General features: G+C 43.6%; 1 protein-coding gene across 2 annotated transcripts in view; it reads right to left on the reverse strand.

Annotated features, from left to right (window-relative positions):
* Positions 1-24,411, reverse strand: part of LOC147731764 (E3 ubiquitin-protein ligase TRIM39-like) — a 241,729-nt gene that overhangs the window by 123,054 nt on the left and 94,264 nt on the right. Inside the window, exon 3 of one of the 2 annotated variants that reach the window (XM_086956889.1) lies at positions 11,732-11,962. The exons of the other annotated variant lie outside the window; for it this stretch is intronic. Coding sequence (XP_086813015.1) covers positions 11,732-11,962 — 231 coding nt within the window. The remainder of the gene's footprint in view (positions 1-11,731; positions 11,963-24,411) is intronic. 2 annotated transcript variants of the gene reach the window in all.

The following is a 24,411-nucleotide window of genomic DNA, read 5'->3' on the forward strand; positions in this document are numbered from 1 at the left end:
AAAGGTCACGAGAGAGCATCCTAGAATGAGTAGCGAGGTCATATCAACGGGTCGGGTCCATCATTCCAGCAGGAGACAAGAGTGGTCCTCTCCTGTGAGAAGGATGAGCCTCCCCTGGACTGTGGGTCTTACTGGTCACATTTCATATCTCAACTCTGGCACAAAACTATGGGCCAAACCTTATCTACATTGGTGATGGTGGGCTTTATTCCCACATTCGTAACCCGAGGAAGCATATGTTTACTATCTATCATTTTCCTAGAAGCAGATATGGCATTTGAGCATGTGTTTAGATTAACTGGTAAATTTCACGTTTGGACCAACATTGACAGGTCATGGTCATTATAAACTACTTCAACGTACACTGTTCCAGAACTGACTGTGGAACCAGAGAGGGATCCTCTCTGCCACCCTCGGAGGGATGCGCTGTCCGTCACCCCCAGAGGGATGCTGACCGTCACCCTCGGAGGGATGCTCTCTGTCACCCTCAAAGGGATGCTCTCTGCACCCTCGGAGGGATGCTGTCCGTCACCCTCAGAGGGATGCTCTCTGTCACCCTCAAAGGGATGCTGTCCGTCACCCTCAGAGGGATGCTCTCTGTCACCCTCGGAGGGATTTCACTGACACCCTCGGAGGTATGCTGTCTGTTACCCTCAGAGGGAGGCTCTCTGTTACCCTCCGAGGGATGCTCTCTGTCACCGTGGGAGGGATGCTCTCTGTCGCCCTCTGAGGGATTCTCTCTGTCACCCTCTGAGGGATGCTCTCTGTCACCCTCTGAGGGATGCTCTCTGTCACCCTCGGAGGGATGCTCTCTCTCACCCTTTGTCTTGGATGTTCCCTGGCCCCCTCCAAGGAATTCTCTCTGTTTCCCTTAGAGGATGCTCTCTGTCACCCTCGGAGGGATGATCTCTGTCAGCCTCAGAAGGATGCTCTCAGGCACCCTCAGAGGGATGCTCTCTGCCACCCTCTGAGAGATGCTCTCTGTCATCCTCCGAAGGATGGTCTATGTTGCCCTTGAAGGGATGATCTCTGTCAGCCTCAGAGGGATGCTCTCTGTCACCCTCGGAGGGATGCTCTCTGTCATCCTCCAAGGGGTGCTCTCTGTCGCCCTCAGAGGAATACTCTCTGTTGCCCTTGGAGGGAGGCTCTCTGTCGCCCCCTGAGGGATGCTCTCTCTTGCCCTCTGAGGGAAGCTCTCTGTCGCCCTCAGAGGAATGTCCTGGATGTTTTCTGTTACCCTCATCTAGGGCCCTTTACATGGAGCTACTTCTCATGAAGCTTCTTGGCTGTAAACTAAACAACATATTTGAGCAGAACATCACTGTTAAAGTGACAGCGTATGACCACGATAAGGAGGTTTACACCTCTAACCCCGCCCTAAGCCATATTAGAGAGGAATTTGGGTCAACATGCCATCACCTACTCCAAATGCCTAGTTACATAGCTTTTAGAAAAAAACAGTGGTTATGCCCAAATCACTCTCCTATACATGAGCAAGGTACATCAAACGATGTGCATAAACAAAAAATAGTACAGAGGGATCAATTCAATATTTATTTACATACAGGGTATAACTAATTACCCTGATGTTCAAAAAGGTATTTAGGTCATTTATATTCACAGATCACTACAACATATATACGTGTCAAGTGACAAGGTGGGGCACAGAAAAAAATATATAAATAAAAATTAATACATATATACCAAGGACTATACAACAATGAAACAGCCTAGCTTGCATTCATCTCTATATACAGTACAATATACAAAATGTATACATGACATGTACAATATATACAATACATACATAAAACATATATACCCTAAGAAAACACAAGAAATTCTCACAGTATACACTCTTAAATCAAAGTAATACACTTCAAGGACGTCCTAAAAAAGCACCAGAGGTATAACACCCCAAACTAATTATTTATAAGGGCACATATATTGGATAATGAACCAACTTAAACTTTTTAGAGGACTCCTTTTTAAAGTGTCGACGTAGTCGCGGTCGCATTTCAGCCACTCTTTTCTACTGGCTTCATCAGGAAAAGGGCATAAATGCACTTCAACAACAGTGCAGGAGCACTATCTGATCCCTTATTGTACAGGGACGGGTCAATCTAGGCACTCAATCCAAGGGTACCTTAAGGGACACAACCCTTATGCGCCCACTTCGATGTCCACGAGGGCGCTTCTAAATGAATGTATCTCTCTTGCAACTCTCCTCCTCCTTACATGGGAGTTCCTAAAGCTTCGGTTCTTCTCCTGACACGGGACTTCGGACTTCCGCCATGGTTAGTTGAGCTCCCAGTCTTTTTCCTCAACCAGGCTCAGTAGCAGAACGGGCTCTTCATACACTTGACGTTAAAAGAGCTATTCATTACTACATTGAAAGGACAAAAAGTTTCAGGAAAACTAAACAACTTTTCATAGCTTTCTCACTACCACATAAAGGCAATCCTATATCAAAATCTGTAATTGGCAGGTGTATTGTTAAAGTAAAAACAATAAACATTCATATCCCATCTATTAAATTTTTTTTTACTAACAATTAATATTGACTATTGTGACCTGCACAATAACAAAAGACAGACAAAATTGTTGTAAAACATAAGAAATTGTAAATTACACTGGTACATTCAAATTAGCAATTTGTTCACATCCCTGTTTTATAACCTTAAATTTCATATGAACAAGGGAGGAAGAGACTTGAATTGTACAAAAAGTTGTGCGTCGACGCGTTTCGGTGGTACTGGACACTGATATGTTCCACCTTTGTCAAGACTAAAATTTGTTGTCTGTCTGGTTACTGGGTCTGAGAGATTACCCTAAAATAGATATACATACAATTCATCATCCGTTCACTTGCATCATTTCCACTACTGTAATACTAGTCCATAAACTCTCCCGCTATTGGGGACCCTCCCCAGATGTCCAACAGATGGACGTTACACATAGGACCAAAGACTAGGGCGAAGTTAACCCTTTATTAGAATCTGTTAGATAATGGATAGGGGCTATGAATCGAGAACAATAGGTTCCTCCGCTTATCACTGGTTAAATAGTATTTTGTTTTCTCTTTGTCCACTATGAATAATAATACTACCTTAAATAATAGATAGCATTTAAGGCAATAACAAGCTAACAAGCCTTAGAGACATTAATAAATATACCCCACCATATGAGACCCTACTTAGATCTCCACAGAAGATCGATATACATAGGAACAATAACCAGGGCTCAGTTTACCCTTATTAGAATCTGTTAAGCAAGGGATGGGGGTTAATAATTGAGAATATAAGACTCTTTCGCTCATCACTTTTGAAGTAATATTTTGCTTCCTTTTGGTCCATTATGAGTAATACCGTTGTAATAACTAAGAGATAGGACTTATGATAAGAAAAAGCTCACAAGCTTGAGCGGCACTAATGCATATACCTTACCAATGTTTAAATGTCAGTTGATGAAATGTTTTAGAACTGTCATGGACTAGTATTACAGTTGTGGAAATTATATCATTTCAACAAGTAAGAGATAGGACTTATGATAAGAAAAAGCTCACAAGCTTGAGAGGCACTAATGCATATACCTTACCAATGTTTAAATGCCAGTTTATGAAATGTTTTAGAATTGTCATGGACTAGTATTACAGTAGTGGAAATGATGCAAGTGAACGGATGATGAATTGTATGTATATCTATTTTAGGGTAATCTCTCAGACCCAGTAACCAGACAGACAACAAATTTGAGTCTTGACAAAGGTGGAACATATCAGTGTCCAGTACCACCGAAACGCGTCGACGCACAACTTTTTGTACGATTCAAGTCTCTTCCTCCCTTGTTCATATGAAATTTAAGGTCATAAAACAGGGATGTGAACAAATTGCTAATTTGAATGTACCAGTGTAATTTACAATTTCTTATGTTTTACAACAATTTTGTCTGTCTTTTGTTATTGTGCAGGTCACAATAGTCAATATTAATTGTTAGTAAAAAAAATGTTCATAGATGGTATATGAATGTTTATTGTTTTTACTTTTGCTCTTTTAATAATAAAATTTGTTGTACTGTATGCTTTGGATTGTATTTAGTTCATGATTCTGGTCATATGATCTAGATTGTATTATTGTATGATTGTTAATTTCATTCTCTTAAAGCTAAGTTTTAGCTTCTCCGTATAGTCAACAAGGGAATCAATCTTTTTCTGGCTTAAAACCCTAGTTCCCTTGTTCTACACAAGGGGTTCCTCTCTCTTTCAAATTATAGGTGTATGGTTAAAACCATTCAAGTAGGCTATCAAAAAGCAAAGCAAACATTATCAATTCACCCTAGGGCACAATCTCCACGCAAAATAGGGGCATCTATCGTATTCTTGGGGACTATCCCCCGGATGACATTTGTAAAGCAGCAACATGGTCTACACCACACACATTCACTAAACATTACTGTATGGATGTGCAAGCAAAACAACAAGCTAGTGTGAGCCAAGCTGTACTAAGAACACTGTTTCAAATTGCTGCAACTGATACAGGTAGCCACCGCTAAGGCAGAACTGCTCTATAGTCTATGCTGCAGTATACAATATGCAGCTCATATGCCTCGAACAGAAAATGCTACTTACCAGTACGTACCAGTTCTTGGCATGTAGAGCTGTAGATTCGTATACGCCCACCGGCCTCCCCGGATACCTGTATCTGTTGCAGTAATATCTTACTTAGATGCATTACACATGGACATCTTTCTATTTCTAACTAACTCCATCATCAGCCTTTATGGCGAAAACAATCTGGTGATGGAGTCGATGCCCATGCGCACTACTAACCAAAGGAGGAGTCACCTATCTCATGACTACAAAAACTTCTACAATAGTGCAAACATCTGAGCCCAACACTAGATAGCGATCTATGCTACAATATACAAATCTATAGCCCTACATGCCAAGAACAGATGGATACTGGTAAGTAGCATTTTCCTTACCCAGTAATGATGACAGCTCTTTTCCACGAGATAATGAGACCGATTTTTACAGTCAAGTTTTTCCTTTAAACATTTTAAAACCTTACATTATTTTGAGGAGTGGCGTTATATCTTTGGTCCCCTGCTTGTTTGTTACTCTTCACAGTAATTGGGAACCTTTGGATTCAAACTCGGCCCCCTCGTTGAAAGTTTACTTTCAAAAAGAACATAGTCAAATTTTGACATTATCTTATGAGAAGTAAGTCAAGAATAATTCTGTATTTTGCATACACCATATTAACTCTAAATCAAATCCCTTTGCAAATAACTGATGGTGTACAACCTTCCCCCTCTTTTTAGGTTGCCGTCTGTCCGTTCTCTGACCTAGGAACCCAGAGGCCCACTACTATCATTTCAACCACCCAGCCAATGGTGGTTTACAGTAATTTAGTTTCCCTTTTATAGCTAGACTATGCATCACAAATTATGACAAGTTCTAAGTATTTCCATTTATTAAATTCTCAGGTGCCCCTTTACAGTCCTCAGGAAGACCCCAATGTAAGGATCAAGGTCACCTACGTCTGTCAGGGGTCTAAACGCTGACATATTGTTGTATATATGCCAATGCAGGCATCAGTGCTTTGTTCATTGTGCCTATTCAGTGACATAGTGGCTGCTAACCATTTTGCTTGTATATAATTGTCATGTAGAACATACCAATATCATTGTATGTGTATATTGTCACTCCTTTTTTGCCCTCATTTAACCCTCACTTTGCACACAAGTCCTTCCTTTCTCCCTTCTACACATTCAGAGCACTTTTGTATATGTATGTTCCAGATGTTTTGCTGGATTTTGAACATTCAGATTGATGTTCAATATGAATAAATAGTATTGAGCAGAATGTTATAGTATGAGAAATTTAATGGATGCTGCTACATAATTGTGTGTTCTTCCAAATTGTCCGACTGGGACCACCTATCCTCTGTATTGTTAATCACCCAGGTCCCGGTGGCTTGACTGGGTTGTACCCTTTTTTTGTATCCAGCTATGTAACTAAGCATTTGGAGGAGGTGATTGCATGTTGATACAGATAAAGGTGGAGATTTTCACAGAAAACTCTTTAGTTTGAAGAATAGTGACAGTTTTATATTACGAGTAACCCTTGATAATATTACAGAAAGTGCAAAATGAATCTCTGCAAATTGCAGCCCAGCAGAATTAGAAACTTAATTTAAAACTAGAGTTTCTTGGCACCCTAAATGGTAACCAAATTCCGCTCTAATAAGGCTTAGGGTGGGGTTGGAGGTGTAAACCTCCTTATCGTGGTCCTACGCTGTCACTTTAACAGCGATAATCTACTAAATTTGTTGATTAGTTTACAGCCAAGAAGCTTCATGAGAAATAGCTCCATGTAAAAGACCCCTAGATGAGAGTGACAGAAAGCATCCAGGACATCCCTCTGAGGGCGACAGAGAGCATCCCTCCGAGGGCAACAGAGAGCATCCCTCCGAGGGCAACAGGGAGCATCCCTCCAAGGGCAACAGAGAGAATTCCTCTGAGGGCGACAGAGAGCATCCCTCAGAGGATGAAAGGGAGCTTCCCTCCGAGGGCAACAGAGCAGCCCTCAGAGGGTGACAGAGAGCATCCCTCTGAGGGTGACAGAGAGCGTCCCTTCCGGGGTGACAGAGAGCATTTCTCAGAGGGAGACCGAGAGCATCCCTCCGAGGGAGACAGAGACCATCCTTTGGAGGATGACAGGGAGCATCCAGGACATCCCTCGGAGGATGACAGAGAGCATTCCTCGGAGGATGACAGAGAGCATCCCTTGGATGTTTTCTTGTGAAGCTGCAGGCAGCCTTTGATGAAGGAGCTGGGGGCTCTGAGACGTGTTAAGCAGAAAATAAACTCAGTATGAAACTTGCCGGTTCCCCTGGTGGTAATAATTCCGATGAATTGCCTGCCAAGGAGTGCTCCCTCATGCATAGGACAACTTTGAATTCATACCAATATCATTGTTGATGTGTATATTGTCACTCCTTTTCTGCCCTCATTTAACCCTCACTTTGCACATAAGTCCTTCCATTCTCCACATTCGAGGCACTTCTGTATATGTAGGTTCCAGATGTTTTGCTGGATTTTGAACATTCAGATTGATGTTCAATATGAATAAATAATATTGAACAAAATGTTATAGTTTGAGTAATTTAATGGATGCTGCTACATACATATTTGTATTCTTCCAAAATGTCCCACTGGGACCACCTATCCTCTGTACTGTAGTTACATAGCTGATCATCCTAACAAGAGATCAGTGGAAGCAAAAGTAGGTGTCCACTTGCCTCAAGAGAAAAGTAATCAAGTTTAAACAGAAATGTTTTTAAACTTCTTAGAAAAGGAGGAATTCGGCTTCTGTCCAAATTTGAAAGATGTTTGCTCACATTATGCTTTACATTTTTTTGTAAATCGTTTTTGGCCACTATAGGTGTGGCAGGGTATACTCAGACATGAGTCCCTTTCTCACTGCTCCATCAGGATTCAAGCAAGCCGGGCCGAAGAAGGCTGAAATGCCAGAAACCGGTCCCCGGTAGCTTGTCTCCTTTCTGGTGAAGAATTGGCTTGGTAGTTTAGTCTGCCCTGTTCCCATGATACACTGGGCCAGGGACAGACTGATTTGCATATAGCCAGGTTCTGAACTGGGATGGGGCAGTGAGATAAATAACGGTGATGGATCCAGCCCTGATCTTTGGACTGGGTAAGAGTGGTCTGTTTAACTCAGACACTCTGTTCATCACCACCCCCTTTTTGTAAATCGTTTTTGGCCACTATAGGTGTGGCAGGGTATACTCAGACATGAGTCCCTTTCTCACTGCTCCATCAGGATTCAAGCAAGCCGGGCCGAAGAAGGCTGAAATGCCAGAAACCGGTCCCCGGTAGCTTGTCTCCTTTCTGGTGAAGAATTGGCTTGGTAGTTTAGTCTGCCCTGTTCCCATGATACACTGGGCCAGGGACAGACTGATTTGCATATAGCCAGGTTCTGAACTGGGATGGGGCAGTGAGATAAATAACGGTGATGGATCCAGCCCTGATCTTTGGACTGGGTAAGAGTGGTCTGTTTAACTCAGACACTCTGTTCATCACCACCCCCTTTTTGTAAATCGTTTTTGGCCACTATAGGTGTGGCAGGGTATACTCAGACATGAGTCCCTTTCTCACTGCTCCATCAGGATTCAAGCAAGCCGGGCCGAAGAAGGCTGAAATGCCAGAAACCGGTCCCCGGTAGCTTGTCTCCTTTCTGGTGAAGAATTGGCTTGGTAGTTTAGTCTGCCCTGTTCCCATGATACACTGGGCCAGGGACAGACTGATTTGCATATAGCCAGGTTCTGAACTGGGATGGGGCAGTGAGATAAATAACGGTGATGGATCCAGCCCTGATCTTTGGACTGGGTAAGAGTGGTCTGTTTAACTCAGACACTCTGTTCATCACCACCCCCTTTTTGTAAATCGTTTTTGGCCACTATAGGTGTGGCAGGGTATACTCAGACATGAGTCCCTTTCTCACTGCTCCATCAGGATTCAAGCAAGCCGGGCCGAAGAAGGCTGAAATGCCAGAAACCGGTCCCCGGTAGCTTGTCTCCTTTCTGGTGAAGAATTGGCTTGGTAGTTTAGTCTGCCCTGTTCCCATGATGCACTGGGCCAGGGACAGACTGATTTGCATATAGCCAGGTTCTGAACTGGGATGGGGCAGTGAGATAAATAACGGTGATGGATCCAGCCCTGATCTTTGGACTGGGTAAGAGTGGTCTGTTTAACTCAGACACTCTGTTCATCACCACCCCCTTTTTGTAAATCGTTTTTGGCCACTATAGGTGTGGCAGGGTATACTCAGACATGAGTCCCTTTCTCACTGCTCCATCAGGATTCAAGCAAGCCGGGCCGAAGAAGGCTGAAATGCCAGAAACCGGTCCCCGGTAGCTTGTCTCCTTTCTGGTGAAGAATTGGCTTGGTAGTTTAGTCTGCCCTGTTCCCATGATACACTGGGCCAGGGACAGACTGATTTGCATATAGCCAGGTTCTGAACTGGGATGGGGCAGTGAGATAAATAACGGTGATGGATCCAGCCCTGATCTTTGGACTGGGTAAGAGTGGTCTGTTTAACTCAGACACTCTGTTCATCACCACCCCCTTTTTGTAAATCGTTTTTGGCCACTATAGGTGTGGCAGGGTATACTCAGACATGAGTCCCTTTCTCACTGCTCCATCAGGATTCAAGCAAGCCGGGCCGAAGAAGGCTGAAATGCCAGAAACCGGTCCCCGGTAGCTTGTCTCCTTTCTGGTGAAGAATTGGCTTGGTAGTTTAGTCTGCCCTGTTCCCATGATACACTGGGCCAGGGACAGACTGATTTGCATATAGCCAGGTTCTGAACTGGGATGGGGCAGTGAGATAAATAACGGTGATGGATCCAGCCCTGATCTTTGGACTGGGTAAGAGTGGTCTGTTTAACTCAGACACTCTGTTCATCACCACCCCCTTTTTGTAAATCGTTTTTGGCCACTATAGGTGTGGCAGGGTATACTCAGACATGAGTCCCTTTCTCACTGCTCCATCAGGATTCAAGCAAGCCGGGCCGAAGAAGGCTGAAATGCCAGAAACCGGTCCCCGGTAGCTTGTCTCCTTTCTGGTGAAGAATTGGCTTGGTAGTTTAGTCTGCCCTGTTCCCATGATACACTGGGCCAGGGACAGACTGATTTGCATATAGCCAGGTTCTGAACTGGGATGGGGCAGTGAGATAAATAACGGTGATGGATCCAGCCCTGATCTTTGGACTGGGTAAGAGTGGTCTGTTTAACTCAGACACTCTGTTCATCACCACCCCCTTTTTATAAATCGTTTTTGGCCACTATAGGTGTGGCAGGGTATACTCAGACATGAGTCCCTTTCTCACTGCTCCATCAGGATTCAAGCAAGCCGGGCCGAAGAAGGCTGAAATGCCAGAAACCGGTCCCCGGTAGCTTGTCTCCTTTCTGGTGAAGAATTGGCTTGGTAGTTTAGTCTGCCCTGTTCCCATGATACACAGGGCCAGGGACAGACTGATTTGCATATAGCCAGGTTCTGAACTGGGATGGGGCAGTGAGATAAATAACGGTGATGGATCCAGCCCTGATCTTTGGACTGGGTAAGAGTGGTCTGTTTAACTCAGACACTCTGTTCATCACCACCCCCTTTTTGTAAATCGTTTTTGGCCACTATAGGTGTGGCAGGGTATACTCAGACATGAGTCCCTTTCTCACTGCTCCATCAGGATTCAAGCAAGCCGGGCCGAAGAAGGCTGAAATGCCAGAAACCGGTCCCCGGTAGCTTGTCTCCTTTCTGGTGAAGAATTGGCTTGGTAGTTTAGTCTGCCCTGTTCCCATGATACACTGGGCCAGGGACAGACTGATTTGCATATAGCCAGGTTCTGAACTGGGATGGGGCAGTGAGATAAATAACGGTGATGGATCCAGCCCTGATCTTTGGACTGGGTAAGAGTGGTCTGTTTAACTCAGACATTCTGTTCATCACCACCCCCTTTTTGTAAATCGTTACATTTTTATCCGGCTTTTTTCACATTTTTCTCCTTTGTATCCTTGTTAATTACTGTCACTTGCGTGGTGTGTCGCATTAACTTGTATGTGACACTGTAAGAGGTCACTGCACATTCCACTGCTTGTATATTGAATCGGGCTCTCAGCATCAAGTAGGACAGTGTAAATAATCCATTACTGTATATTGTGGATGGCTGTCAAAGTGTGTGGAGTCACTGTGCATTGATCCTGCCAGGAGATCATTTGTGTACTGTGGTACTGAAAATTCTGGACCCGTTTTATAAACATCGTCGTATCATGACGATTTTGGTATTAGTAGACCGGTAATGGTTAGAATACTATGAACAAGCATTTCCGTCTTATTCGGGTGACGAAATCACCCCGAAATCAGAGTTTCCGTCCTGAACCCTCGGGTTCCATTTTGTGAACGGCAGCCTTTTTGTGATTGCCCTCACATAGGCCCAATGACTAAGGCTAAACTCGAGTCTGAAGGACACGTATACCTAAGCTGACTCTTCTGTGACCTGGGCAAGCTGACTCCACTGCCTGAAGCCAAACCTGTTCGGCCAGTTCCTTTCCCAGTGGCCGAATTAGATTAGCATCAAAGCACAACATGTCATAAACCTTTCATCGCACACAAACCATGCCTAATCTTACACACACCTGTCCATGTTTCTTTCTTTATGACTTGCTTTACGAGGAGGAGGTGCCCGGTTTTATTGAGGGTTCGTCGATATCTGATGAGAATACTGGGCCTTGCCGAGTAATTGATGGTGGGCTGAACAAACTGAAATATGGGCTTTTCATCATGACTCTGCTTTTTCTTTGTAGTGAAAATATGTGAATGGTCAACTGTAAAATAAGGAATGTTTGCCTAAAGCATAATATTTTGTATAAAAAGAGAAGGCTGGCTTTGTAAGTTTGAGCAGTCTCCTGAGAACATACACCGTGTTGTACTTCTAGGATACCTGTTACTGGCTGCAGCCAATAAATACGATCTTTGACTTCACCTAGAAGACTCTGTGTTTCTGTAGCAGGAAGAACTCGAAGTCTTTGGGTGTGCTCCCTGGCACCGCTGGGTTCCGAAAAACCCAGTACTTCAGTTCCACTCATATATTTAATATTGCACACAAAAGAGGAATGTTTCACTTCCTTCCTTTGTTGTATTTGGCAAACAGTATCTTACCTTTAGGACTTCCCAAGTTGGCGCCTCAAATTTCTTTTCTATCTCCATTATCACATCATTGAGAGAGGTGATTTGATTGGACAGTTTGGTCATATTTGCATTTTCCACCATGGTGATTTTCTTCTCCATCTCCTTCAGTCTCCAGTGCAGTGTTTGCTCATTTTCTTTCAGGAGTTGCCGCAGTATTTCAATATCAGAATCAAGTTTCTTCTTCTCAGTTCTTAGCGTGTTCTGTCAGAAGCAAATAAAAGTTGGTTAGATATTATAAAGCTTCATATAGGCCGTCCTGAGAGTGGGAGTCCAGGAGGAGGGTGGAGGGTGGAGGGGCGGTCTATTCTGATTGTCATCACCCTGCACAAAGGCTTTGTCTGAGAGACATCCAAAAAATAACATTTGAAAAAGAATTTAGATTTTTCAAAGCCTGGTGGGCAGAAAATCTGTATTTTATTAAAGACACAGGGCTAAGATTATGAAAATCTTCTTTATTGCCAGCTCACAGCAGCAACACTCGATGAATTTAGAACTTCAATAACAATCTGATAGGCTATAAAGTGTTCTCCCTTATTTGGCATTGCAAACAAGATAGTTCCCAAGATCCATAACTTTCAAATGAAAAAAACTTCATCAGGGAAAACATCTTACTCTGGAAAAGAAAAACCCAAAACAAAATCAATAACTTTTCTCCATCAGGGAGGTTTCCAATGTGGAGGGATAATCTAAGCCTCTGTGTCTTTAATAAAATCCAGATTTTCTGCCCACCAGGCAGTGAAAAATCTAAATGTTATGGCATGACACAGAGGCTAACATTATGCAAGTTTAAAGTGCATTTAATACCTTGTCAATAGCGCTTGTAACAGGTCTAAAATAGCAACTTTTAAACAAACTTTCATTGGACCAACCCGCAGCCCCAAGGATATCTCCCGGGAAGAGATGTTTAGAGGCTGAGGCACCCCTAACAAAGTGTGCGCCAAGCATTGTAATGTCTACACCTGCTTATTTCATTACTTCTTCACCCATCTTGCAATGGATGTGGAGGAAACTGCTCTATGAGGCGATTTATAGGATATTAGCATTTGTTCTGTATTTTCTCTCACACTCACAGTTCTCTCATATTCCATCAAGCATTTCACTACACAAAGTCTTTTTTTCCCTGTAAAGAAGAGTAGAAAATTATTGACCCGATCTAGGTCTTGTTTGATCTTGGCAATGAGAGGGTCATAGTTCCGAGCTGCGATATGCTTGGTGTCAGGGCTTAAAATAACTCCCAAATAGGTGGCTTTAGGACTCCTTCTTTGATCGTTACACACTGTGTTGGCTGTAGCCAGTATAATAGTCTTTCCCCTATTCAGGGAGTAGCCTGAATATAGGCCAAACTCCAGAGTTAAGGCTTCAATTTCGCGCATGGCCACTACTGGATCAGCGGTGATGACCGCGATATCGTCCGCATAGGCTAGTCTCAAATGAATGGCTCAGGATGGGGGTAATAAGTGTATGCTCTAAGAGTTTTAATATAAGCGGATTAATATAAAGCGCCAATAATAGTGGTGAACAAGGACAGCCTTGTCTAGTACCACGCGATATATTAATCTGTCCAGATTCGGAACCCATAATTTGTAATTTGGCTTTAGGGGACGTATACATAGAATTCATAGCTTTTAAAAGTTTGGGGCCAAAATTATTTCTTGCCATAACCGCCCAGAGAAATTTCCATGACACCCGGTCAAAGGCCTTCTCGGCGTCCAACAGGATCATTGACATCTGCCCTCCCCTAAAAGCAATTGCATCGAAGAGGGCCAGAGCCCTGCAGGTATGATCGGTAGTCCCTTTACCTGGGACAAAACCATGCTGCCAAGGGGAGACCAGATGTTCAATAACCCTGCCTAATCTACCGGCCATTACTTTAGCAAACAATTTGGAGTCCGAATTAATAAGGGATATTGGGCGATATGAAGTGAGAAGTACGGGTGATTTTCCTTTTTTAGGAAATACAACTATACTGGCTTCAGACCAAGATGCAGGAGAAACTCCGTTCCATTGTATCCCTAGAAAAAGATCAAGCAAAATTGGGGCTAGTTGTTCAGATAGGATTTTATACAGATCTATTGGATTTTTATCAGGCCCCGCTGCTTTTCCTGCTTGTAGTGCAGTAAGTGCTGTTAATACTTCTTCGAAGGAGATTTCCCCTTCCAGATCTTCACGAGTAGCCTGATTGAGAACTTTCTCTTCATTGTCGTTATCAAGAAAATTGTTAAGAAACAGATTTATTTGCGTGTCGGTGGTAGCTAGGTCTTCAGTGTATAGGCTTTGATAGTATTGCTGAAATAGTTGTATTATATCAGTCGCTTTAGTAAATGTTTGACCACCCTCCTGAATTGAACTAATATTACTGGCAACATTTTTTTGCCGGGTGGTTAGAGCCAGTTGTCTGCCTACTTTCTCTCCGTTCTCATATAGATCTTTTCTATGGGCCCTATATGTTTGCGCCGCTTTCTGGCTAAGAGCTGTGTTAATCTCAGATTTCAATGTAATTACTTGATACATTACTTGCTTGGCGTCCTGCCCCAAAGAGATTAGCCTGGTGTGATCTGCTTCAGCTTTAGCTAGAGTGGATATTTTCAGGTTATGTTCATTAAGTTGTTTTTTACGGATCCTGTTTTGATAGCTAGTAGTTTCTCCCCTAAGTGCTGCCTTATAACAATCCCACACAATATTTCTTGAAGAACTGAAACGATTCATATAAAAAAATTCTTCTGTCCATTTCTTGATATACATAATGTATTCAGTGTTAACCAAAAGTTTACGATCGAATGACCAGTGCCTAGGTTGTTTTTGTGAGGAGCCAAATTCAGTAGAAAGGATGAGGGCATTATGGTCTGATATTATTTGGGGACATTTAACAATCGAAGACTGAGGGGCTAACTCCTGGGTAACAATAATTTACACCTCACGATCATAGGAAGAGCTAACTTTCTTAAAATGAATGTTTTACCCAGATGTTTATATCTTTTTCGTGCAATACCGTTAGTAGTAGAGTCAAGGATATTAAAAACACTCGACTCACTTATGTCGAAATTTTTATGGCAACACGGAAAGATTAGGAGATCGCATAAACTGCTCTCCTCCCTACAGAAAGAGGGGGACTTGCTGTTCCAAACTGTACGCTCTACCACTGGGCTTTGATTTTAAAACTCTCAACTCCTATGTTTTGTAATAGCAATGGAACTACACATGTTAATATTGATTACATTCCTTCAATATATGAGCTGGTTCTCGGTAAAGAAGCAAAGGGGCTTTTCCTCCAGGCAATTGACGCTAAGCATATGAAAAAGAAATACAAGGTTGAAATTTTGTTAAGCGCTTGGAAAGTCTGGGAACAGGTCGTTAAACTTATACAACTTAAGAAACTTAACAGGTATACGCTATTATGGAAACATAGTACTCTTTGTACTCCATCCTATGATGTGATAGCAAGAAAATGGGAAAGGATTGGTATAACCACAATTGGCGACTTCTTGATTAACGATTTTGAAACCACTTTTAACGACCTGAAACAGAAATACCTACTCTCAAATGGCGACTACTTTAAATTCGCGCAGGTAATAGCGTATTTAAGAGCAAAACGTCTCTCTATTTATTTGGGGAGAGTAGAGATAATTGAAGCCCTTTACAATACAAACACTAAAATAGGAGCACTTTATAGGCTACTCCTAATTAATATGTCGGATGACTTGGACAAAACAGAAACTAGCTGGGCTACAAAATTAAATAATCCTGATGTGGATATCGATAGGATACTAGAGATGAGCCAACTTTTGGTTATGGCCAGTAACTTAAAAGCCCAAATATACAAAACAGTCTTCAATCTCTATTATACACCCGCCAAGCTGTTTTTATGGGGGAAAAGAGAGAATGACATCTGCCCAAGATGCTCGAAAGGTCCCGCCACCCTGATACACATGTTTAGTAGCTGTCCCTCACTTGTGTTAATTAAGAACATGCTCTCGAATTTTTGGGAAGAGCTTTTTGGGCATAGGATACCAGATTAAGATACACTCTTTGTTTTAGGATTCGATAGTACTCTAAAATTGACTAAAACAGAGCAAAAAATATTATATATTGGTACCGCTGCCTTTAGAATCATTCTGGCAGCTCGCTGGAAGGCGCAAGAATCTCCTAGTTTTCAGATGTGGCTATCCCGTTTTCTGGCAATCTATAGCTTAGAGACCGCTATATATACTACAAAGGGAAAGAGAGCAAGGAAACATGGGGAGTCACTTTGGCTTCCGATAACTAACTGGAAATCTAAACATAATCCTATGACTATATAAGGCTTATTCCATTCTAGCTGCTTGCTTTGATGTTATTTGATGTATTTCTGTTATTCCTTTTCTTTTTTTTTATGAATCTGTAATGTATTGCGTTATATGATGTATTATATAGATTCTGTCTGGCTCTGCCTGTGATGGGTTCGTAATAATTAAAAAAAAAAAAAAAAAAAAGAAGGGTAGAAAACATTAGTTGACATGGTCTCTGTTCGCCTTTTAAATAAAAGCTAACCCTTTCTGATTAGTAGGCCCTGCTGGTGATGTCTAAGGCATTTACGTCTGAGGTCCATCTAAAATATACGAGGGATAGCAAGACAGTGAGTTTATAAGAGATATGTTTAGGGGGATAACCCAGAATTCTCTCCCCAACCTATTAAGATCTGTAGGCCATCTCTAATGTCCCATAATGCAGCATATTTTGCAGAAGGTGGGTTTAGTACCCACATACTTCGCATTCATTTTTTAGTCAGAAAGTTGTGTCCCACAGAAACTCTGTCTACAAGGCAGTGACATGCTGCAAAAGCTGGTCTGCAAACTTTAACTGTTCTATTAGAAAGGGAGTCCTGTTGTGAATAAATCAGATAAGTAATTAACTACATGTACTAAATCAGTTGAAACAGGATTGTAGTTCCTTCAAAGGAATAAACCCCTTTCTCTCAAGTCAGTCTATATACTGTACTTGTGCCAGGCGCCCATGACTCCGATATGAGTCTACAAGCCTTTGCCGAAAGGCCTGGATCTACCATTGTCTCCTGAAATCCTCAAGGCCATCAGCGTCAGATGTCCCTGCTCTACAAGAGGATGTGACTCTTCGTCTGCCTGGGCCTGTAATTACTTCCCTGAAAGTTGGAATTAAGATCGGTAAGCCTATGCTCATTTCTAGTTGAATTGAGAACCAAACCATGCCTGTGACCTCCAAAGCGGTGTTATCACTACTGTGACCTCCATGTTCTTGCGAAAGTGCAACAGTAGCTTAGGTAGTAGTAGTAGGTTTTGGTAGCATGACAAAAGGAAGAAAAGCATAAGGTGCTAGGCCATGCCAATTCTGAAGGAAGGCATCCACCCAAGGCCTGAAGTTCCAGCATCCAGCTGAAAGATTTTGACAGTTGAGTGTTCAATCTGTCCGTAAAGAGGTCCACTCCAAAGGGTACCCATATCGACTGGCAACTGAGGAAAATGTCCTTGTTCAACCTCATATTGACAGAATCTCTGATATTCCAGGAGAACAAATCTGTAACACCATTGCTCTATCCCGGCATATGCTCCGCTCCTACTGACATGTCCTTGCTCAGAAAGTAACTCCAGAAGACCTTGGCTAAATCTGCAAGACCCTTGGAGTGAGGGCCCCCCGTTTTGTTGATGTATCTGACTAAAGATACATTGTCCATGCACAAAGTTACAGAGCACTTCATTAACAGCCTGATTCATCAAAGACCCGTTTTGCGAGTCTGTAATAGCGAATCATAAGGAATCGCTATTACAGATTCGCAAAACGGGATTCATGTAGGAATCGCAAAAAAAATGCGATTCCTACACATTCCTTATTTGCGATTAGCAAATTGCTAATCGCAAATAAGGAATACTCCCCATTCATTCCTATGGGCCAAAAGGCCCATAGGAATGAATGGGGAGTATTCCTTATTTGCGATTAGCAATTTGCTAATCGCAAATAAGATAGCGATTTAAAGGGTGCCAGGGGTGTCCAAAGGACACCCTGTAGCACCCCTTAAATGCAAATTTAAACAGGTGTTGCGCACACACATGTCCTAAGGACATGTGTGTGTGCAACATGCAACTTAGAAAAATGCTTTAAAAAGCATTTTTCTTAGTTTTCGCTATTTACCACGAGGTTTGACCTCGCGGTAAATAGCGGGCTGAAATTGTGAATTCGCAATTTTAAAATAGATGATGAATTGCATTTAAGGAATCTCAAATAGAGATTCCATAAATGTAATTCCTTGCAAAATAGCGAAATCGCTATTACCGATTTTTGCATTTGGGATGATGAATCCCAAATGCAATAATTGCGCTTGCAAAGGACCGGATTCTGAGAATCTGGCCCTTTGCGAGCGCAATTCAGCTTCATGAATCTGGCTGTAAGTCTTTGGTGAAGCAGAGATTTGCAAAGGAACCTGCCAATAATTCCAAGCAGTTGATGTGCAACTACTTCTCCTGGTCTGTCCAGTGTCCCCCTGCTGATGAGCCGCCCCATCTTGCACCCTATCCCTCTAAACTTGTGTCTGTTTCTATCACTATCTCCGGGTCTTACCCACAAATGGCTCTACCATTCCATGTTTCTTCATTCCTCAGCCACCAAAGTAGTTCCTTCTTTAAATCCAGGTCCAGAGACAGCATTTGATGATTTGGCTTTGAGTCTTTGGAGCACACAGTAGAATGCTTTGCTTGCTGAGGACAGAGGCCCACATGCATCATTGTGTCATTTTGCATTTCTTAATTTGCGAAAAATAAGGAATCGCAAATTAAGAAGTGCAAAATGCCATGCATCATTTTTTTCGGTATTTCTTTGTGATTCGGTAAAAATCGCAATTTTTACCGAATCCCAAAGAAATACCGAATTCTTAAGTTAATTTTCGCAATTCCCATTGATTCCTATGGGCCAAAAGGCCCATAGGAGTCAATGCAAATTGCGAGTGGCACTTAGAAAATTTCATGGGTGCAGGGGGGGGTCCAAAGGACCCCCCCATGCACCCCTGAAATGTATTTTTCGCATCATGTTGCACACACACATGTCCTAAGGACATGTGTGTCCGTAACATGAATGTTGAAAAAAAAGCATTTTCAACATTTTAAACACTTTTTCCAAATTTACCGAGTGGTTCAACCACTCGGTAAATTTGCACCCTATTTGCGAATTTTCACTTTTTAAAATAATGATGCATTGCTTTTAAGAAATCGCACATCTGTGACTTCTTAAAAGCACCCGCAATTTTAGAATTCGCAAACATGTTACGAATTCTAAAATTGCTTCATGCATCCCAAAAAGCACTTTTGCATTCGCAAACGGCCGATTTTAAGGAATCGCACCGTTTGCGAATGAAAAAGTGCTTGATGCATGTGGGCCAGAAGGCTTAGGATCCTTGCTAGAGCCCACAATGGGGAATTTTCTTCTCCCTTAGAGATTCCTCAATTCGTTGTGAAGTTTCTTTAACTTTTCCACTGGCAATTTCAATTCTGCCCTTATTATGTTCAGGACAAAACCCAAGAACTGCATTTCCTGGTTTGTTACCATGCAATATTTTTTCCTGTTTATGACAAAACCCAGGTTATCCAGTAGGCTCATGGTATGTTCTGTGTGGTGAGGTTCTTCGGTTTTCTACTTCGTCTCGTATTTGGCCGCCACTTTGTATCTCGTCACCATTTTGTGTTGCCCTCACTCAGGCAGCACCGCGAACGGAGTGCTTTTGCCTTTTCCAGCTGCTACGTGTCTCTTCTGTTAAAAAGTAAACCCCTGCCCTTGTTTACGAAATCGATGTTAGGGGCTGGCCGAGTTCACTAATCCATGTCTGGGTTGATTGATCCCTGTCTGGACTGACTATTTGGCTTCCCCTATTCTTTCCTTACTTTATCTCATCCGACTGGGCTTCGCTATTCTCTCCTTGTATTTTCTTGTTACATAACTATCCTTTGAAGCTCACAAGTACGTCCTGCCACCTGCAAATTGGATTGTAGGCACTAGCACTGATTAACTTGTGGGGAGGGGTAACACACAGGGTCTGAAAGAAGGCCGTATCTGAGACACTTGATAGCTTGTTTTCCAACTTTTCCTATTGGCTAGCCTTGTATGCATTTAGGCCATGCATTGTAAATATGTGTGCTATAAAAGATTGTGCGCCACAGAATAAAGTGGCAGTCTCCTGAGAACCTACTCTGTACTTCTGGGACAACTGTGCTTAGCTACAGCTAATAAACCCGGTTTTCTACGCCCAACAGAGTGTCTTGTGTCTCTGTCCGACAAAGCAGGTGAACTCGGAGATTTAAGGCGTACCCTGCGCCGCCAGGCCCATAAGGCCGGTTCTTCAACTGGCGCCCAACGTGGGGCGGCTTCAGTGGTAGCTGTTCAGCCCAAGGGTTGTGAGGAACCTCGCAAGAAAATTCCGGAGGATTCGCGAACCACGCAAAGCGACCCCTGTATGTCGAAGTGGACAAAATTGGGCTAGTCTGCCTCCTACCTTTTTGGGAGTATCTGAAAGGTCTTTCATAGTTTTTACCTACTGAAAAGCCTCTTTGTCTCCGCTCACTTCTGAAGCCTCTCCCATGAGGTATTTGTTTCTGTGGGCATAAATGATGAATGTGGAGCAAAGTGTGGTTGCGCAAATCTTGAGCCATGTCCCAGGTAGAGTCTTGAAGGGCTGAGGAACCGACCCCCTGTTCTCCCGGCCCTGCCAAAAACCCTATTATGAAAGACTTTCTTGATGTCTTTCTAGGACTTCTGAATCAAGCTAAATGCTCCCATGTACTTGAATGAAAGGAGACTTAGTACCGCGCAACTTAGCCCAAGGGCATCAAGAGGCCAGATAAAAACAACAATCAGGCTAAACAGGTCTCAAATCACCAAATCCATGACTACGGATGTGCCTCTCGAAAAAGCCAGGTTTTGAGTTCTTTTCGACAGCATGCCAAAGAGGGCTGTCCCACTAGGACAGGGGGGAGAGAGTACCAAAGCTTAGGAACTAAAGTGGAAAAAGCCCTACCTCCCCATCTTGCTCTTACAAATCTGGGGACCACGAGGAGATTTTTGGATGAGGACCGAAGGGCTCTGCTAGGCAGGTAGGGACCTAGGAGAGACCTAATGCCTTCTGATCCATAGCCATTGACGGCCCCATGGGCGAGGCAAAGGAGCTTGAAGGAGATCCTGGACTGTACGGGTAGCCAGTGAAGCTCTCTCCTGGCCGAGGAGACTGGCGAACGCATAGGGAGGTTAAGGACCAGCCTGGCTGCGGCATTCTGGACCATCTGCAGTCGATGAGCCAGGCTTTTGTTCATGCCCACATACAGTGCATTACAATAGTCCAGTCTCGAGGAGACAAGAGCCACTGTGGCCTGTTTCCTAGCATCAAGGGAAAGATAAGATCCAATCTTTCTGAGGATCCTGATAATGCCACAGCAGGTGGACACCATCCTGCTGACCTGCCTGTCAAAGGCAAGAGAGGCATATATCAGGACCCTCAGGTTCCTGGCCGAGTAGGAAGGGAGAGGGCAATCCCCAAGGGAGTCCGGCCACCAATCCTTTGAACAGATTTCATGACTACCCCCGAAGATCAGGACCTCAGTCTTCTCCCCATTAAGTTTTAGGAAATTCTGAATCATCCAGCGGGATATGGCCTCCATGCAAGATCTAAAGTTGCATGCAGAATCATTCACAGACTATGTGAGGGAAACCATAATTTGTGTGTCGTCGGCATACGACAACACCTCAAACCCAAAGGATCTCACTGCCCTGGCAGGTAGAGCCACATAGATATTATAAAGGGTGGGGCTCAGGGTGGATCCCTGAGGAACCCCACACTGCTCTAGCTTAGAAGGAGAAAAAAGTCACTTAGCTTCACTCCATGCTCCTATGGTAGAGAAAGGAGGCTAACAGAATCAGGGCTGTGCCTCCAACACCTATCTCCCTGAGCCTAGAAACCAGGACCGAGGGCGACAAGGTGTTGAAGGCTGCCGTGAGATCGAGTAGAACCAAGAGAGCGGTATGGCCCTTGTCGACCTTTAGGCGGATGTTATTTGTCACCACAGTAAGGGCAGATTCAGTGCTATGAGCTTTTCGAAAACCATGTTGCGAGACATCCAGCAAGTGCGAGTCATCCAGAAAGGTGGAAAGATGATGGTTGAGATGGGTTTCCAGTATTTTTGCGGGAGCGGGTAGCAAGGAAATTGGTCGAAAGTTATTCAGGACCCCCGGGTCCAGGGAGGCTTTCTTCAAAATGTCTCTGATAAAATTGTCCCCAAAATGTAGACCATGGGAGGCAGCTACTCCTTCTCTAGTGGCCAGTTTGAACAATTTGGGATCTATTTTTAGCAATATGCTTTTTCTTCTCTCATTTGAGAGTGTTGTATTTGCATTCCCCAGGAGGCAGATGGATTTTTGTGCCCATTGGCACAATTCCTTGGGGTCAATGAGGGTGTCTTCAAGATAAGCCACTTCAGCCATCTCAAACGTCTCTGGGAGTGGACCTTTATTATCAAGTAGGCAGTCTTGGCAGGACTTGAGGCCTTTATCGATACCTTTCCTAGGGCCTTTTTCTCCCTTGGCGCTAAGAGCCACCACCTTTGTGTCTAACTCTGAGGTAGATTCAACTTTCTCCTGGAGGGCGGGGAGTGGGCATTCGGATCTAAGATGGGACCTGACCTTTTTTGGTATTTCCTTCCTAAGCCAAAAGGAGAGGTACTCTTCAAAATGCCGCCAGGGAACCACATCTGGAGACAAGGGGTGTTTGATGAGGAGCGGGTCAAACATATTCTCTCCGAATGGGTCAACAATGCCCATTTTGGACCCAGAAGCCTTTGATCCCTCGTCAGTTGTATCCATATTTCTCACCTGTATCTCCTCAATATATGAATCAAAGTCAGAGGAACAGGATAGGTTAATTGCATCCTACAATGTTTCATCGCAATCTATGGGAATAGATACTTCTGGGCCTTTTTCTTGCCCATCTGCAGTGCTAGAGGCTAAAGCGTGAATTAATTTGTTTTGAGGGGTTGGGCTTTTTTACACACTTAGGCAGGATTTCCCCTGCAGCCCCTTTCTTCTGGGCCTTAATCGCCCCATCTCCCCCTTCAGGGTGTCCTGGGACAGCAACTGGTGAGAAGCTCCACTTTTTTATTAATTGTGTCATTCAGTGTCCATTACCTTATCCAGAGCCTTATTTAGAAGTTCTTCGAGTCTATCCTCATTAGTATTCTCTGAAGATGCAAGGGACATGGCAGAAGGTAAATATAACTTAAGATTACTGGGCTCAGTGTAAGGAAACAGCTGCTATTTCAGTTTGTTGGACTGCAACAGCCAGAATTCAAGCAGTTTGCCCAATCAGTTAAAATAGACACGGTAGAGTCTTTACTAAGGTGTCCCAATCTCTTAAAATGGCCCCGGGCCATACATAGTATGTCTGACCATCTCTTAAGGGTTTTTCTTCTAATTGTGTGGTCCTTTCTTTATTGTTGTCCCCCGGACTATCTCTTTTTTTGGTGTTTATTTATTAAACTGTGCGATGATTGTGCATTGCACCGTTGCCTTTATTTACATGGACCAGCAGTCGCTGAAGGGAAAGGAGGGCTGCTGGCATCTTTTTTAAGAAGATGGACTCTCTTCCATGGCCAGGCCCGTGAGATGACTCTACTGGACTGCTGCCGATGGGTGAGTCACCGCGTGTGCAACTCGACGGCCTCAGTGGGAGGTGACCTTCGCCAGCCGGTCTTTATTTTGTTTTCCTTCAAGAAGCTCCCGCTACTATGGCAGCGGGGTGCGGGCTCACACTTTTAAAGAAAGTGCAGCAGCAACAAGTACCAAGGGGTCGGTCTTTGAAATAAAAAACCAGTCCATAGCATGGGCGTATTTCTCAGCCTTAAGGAGCCGAGGGAACCGCTGAAAAGTGTGTTGGGTACGGTGGAAGTAGGACCTCAGACCCGATGCTGTGAGAGAGGGGAAGGTAAATATACAAAAAAACAGCCACCCTCCTTCCTAGGGTTAGGAAAAGACATTGGGAGACATGGAAATTTACGCAATACCCTGGTTGAGCGTGTTTGTACAAGGGTAGGAGGGGGATATTATTCTTATTTTCCAGGGAGGGATATCTCAAGGTGAAATAACAAAGTAAGGCGCTGATTATGATGATGTGGCCTGTACAAGCTCCGACGTTAGGTCAGAGCCTTTAGGGCTGCATCATAATGTGCCTGTCGGTTTACTTCCTGACCACCTAATTAAGATGAGATACAAGATATAGGCGGTCGGAAAGTAAACCGGCCGGTCATTCCGGCTGGCTTCCGACAGGCTCGGAGAGCTCATCCCCCAGTCGGCAGCAGACCTCTAATCTCAAGGGCCGGTCTGTCCGACATGGAAACCATGTCAAAAGCATGTTTGGGGGCCTCCAGCAGGCCCCCTTTTATGCACGGTCTCTGGTTGGAGGCATAGGTGCCCCCCTGTTGAACCCTCCAACGGCATGGGGTGCAGGGTGCAGGGATGAACAGCCCTTTCAATTTCACTATGGTGGGAGCATGCATTACGTCCAGTTTACAGCCAGAATGCATGCTCCCATAGTGGAATATAGGCATGCAACATAACAGTATTCGGTCACCTCCTAATGAGGCAGTTGGGACCGGCGACATCAAAATTAGCCCTAA

The sequence above is a fragment of the Lissotriton vulgaris genome, chromosome 2_1 (genome assembly GCF_964263255.1).
Source record: "Lissotriton vulgaris chromosome 2_1, aLisVul1.2, whole genome shotgun sequence".
In the NCBI taxonomy this organism is placed as follows: Eukaryota; Metazoa; Chordata; class Amphibia; order Caudata; family Salamandridae; genus Lissotriton; species Lissotriton vulgaris.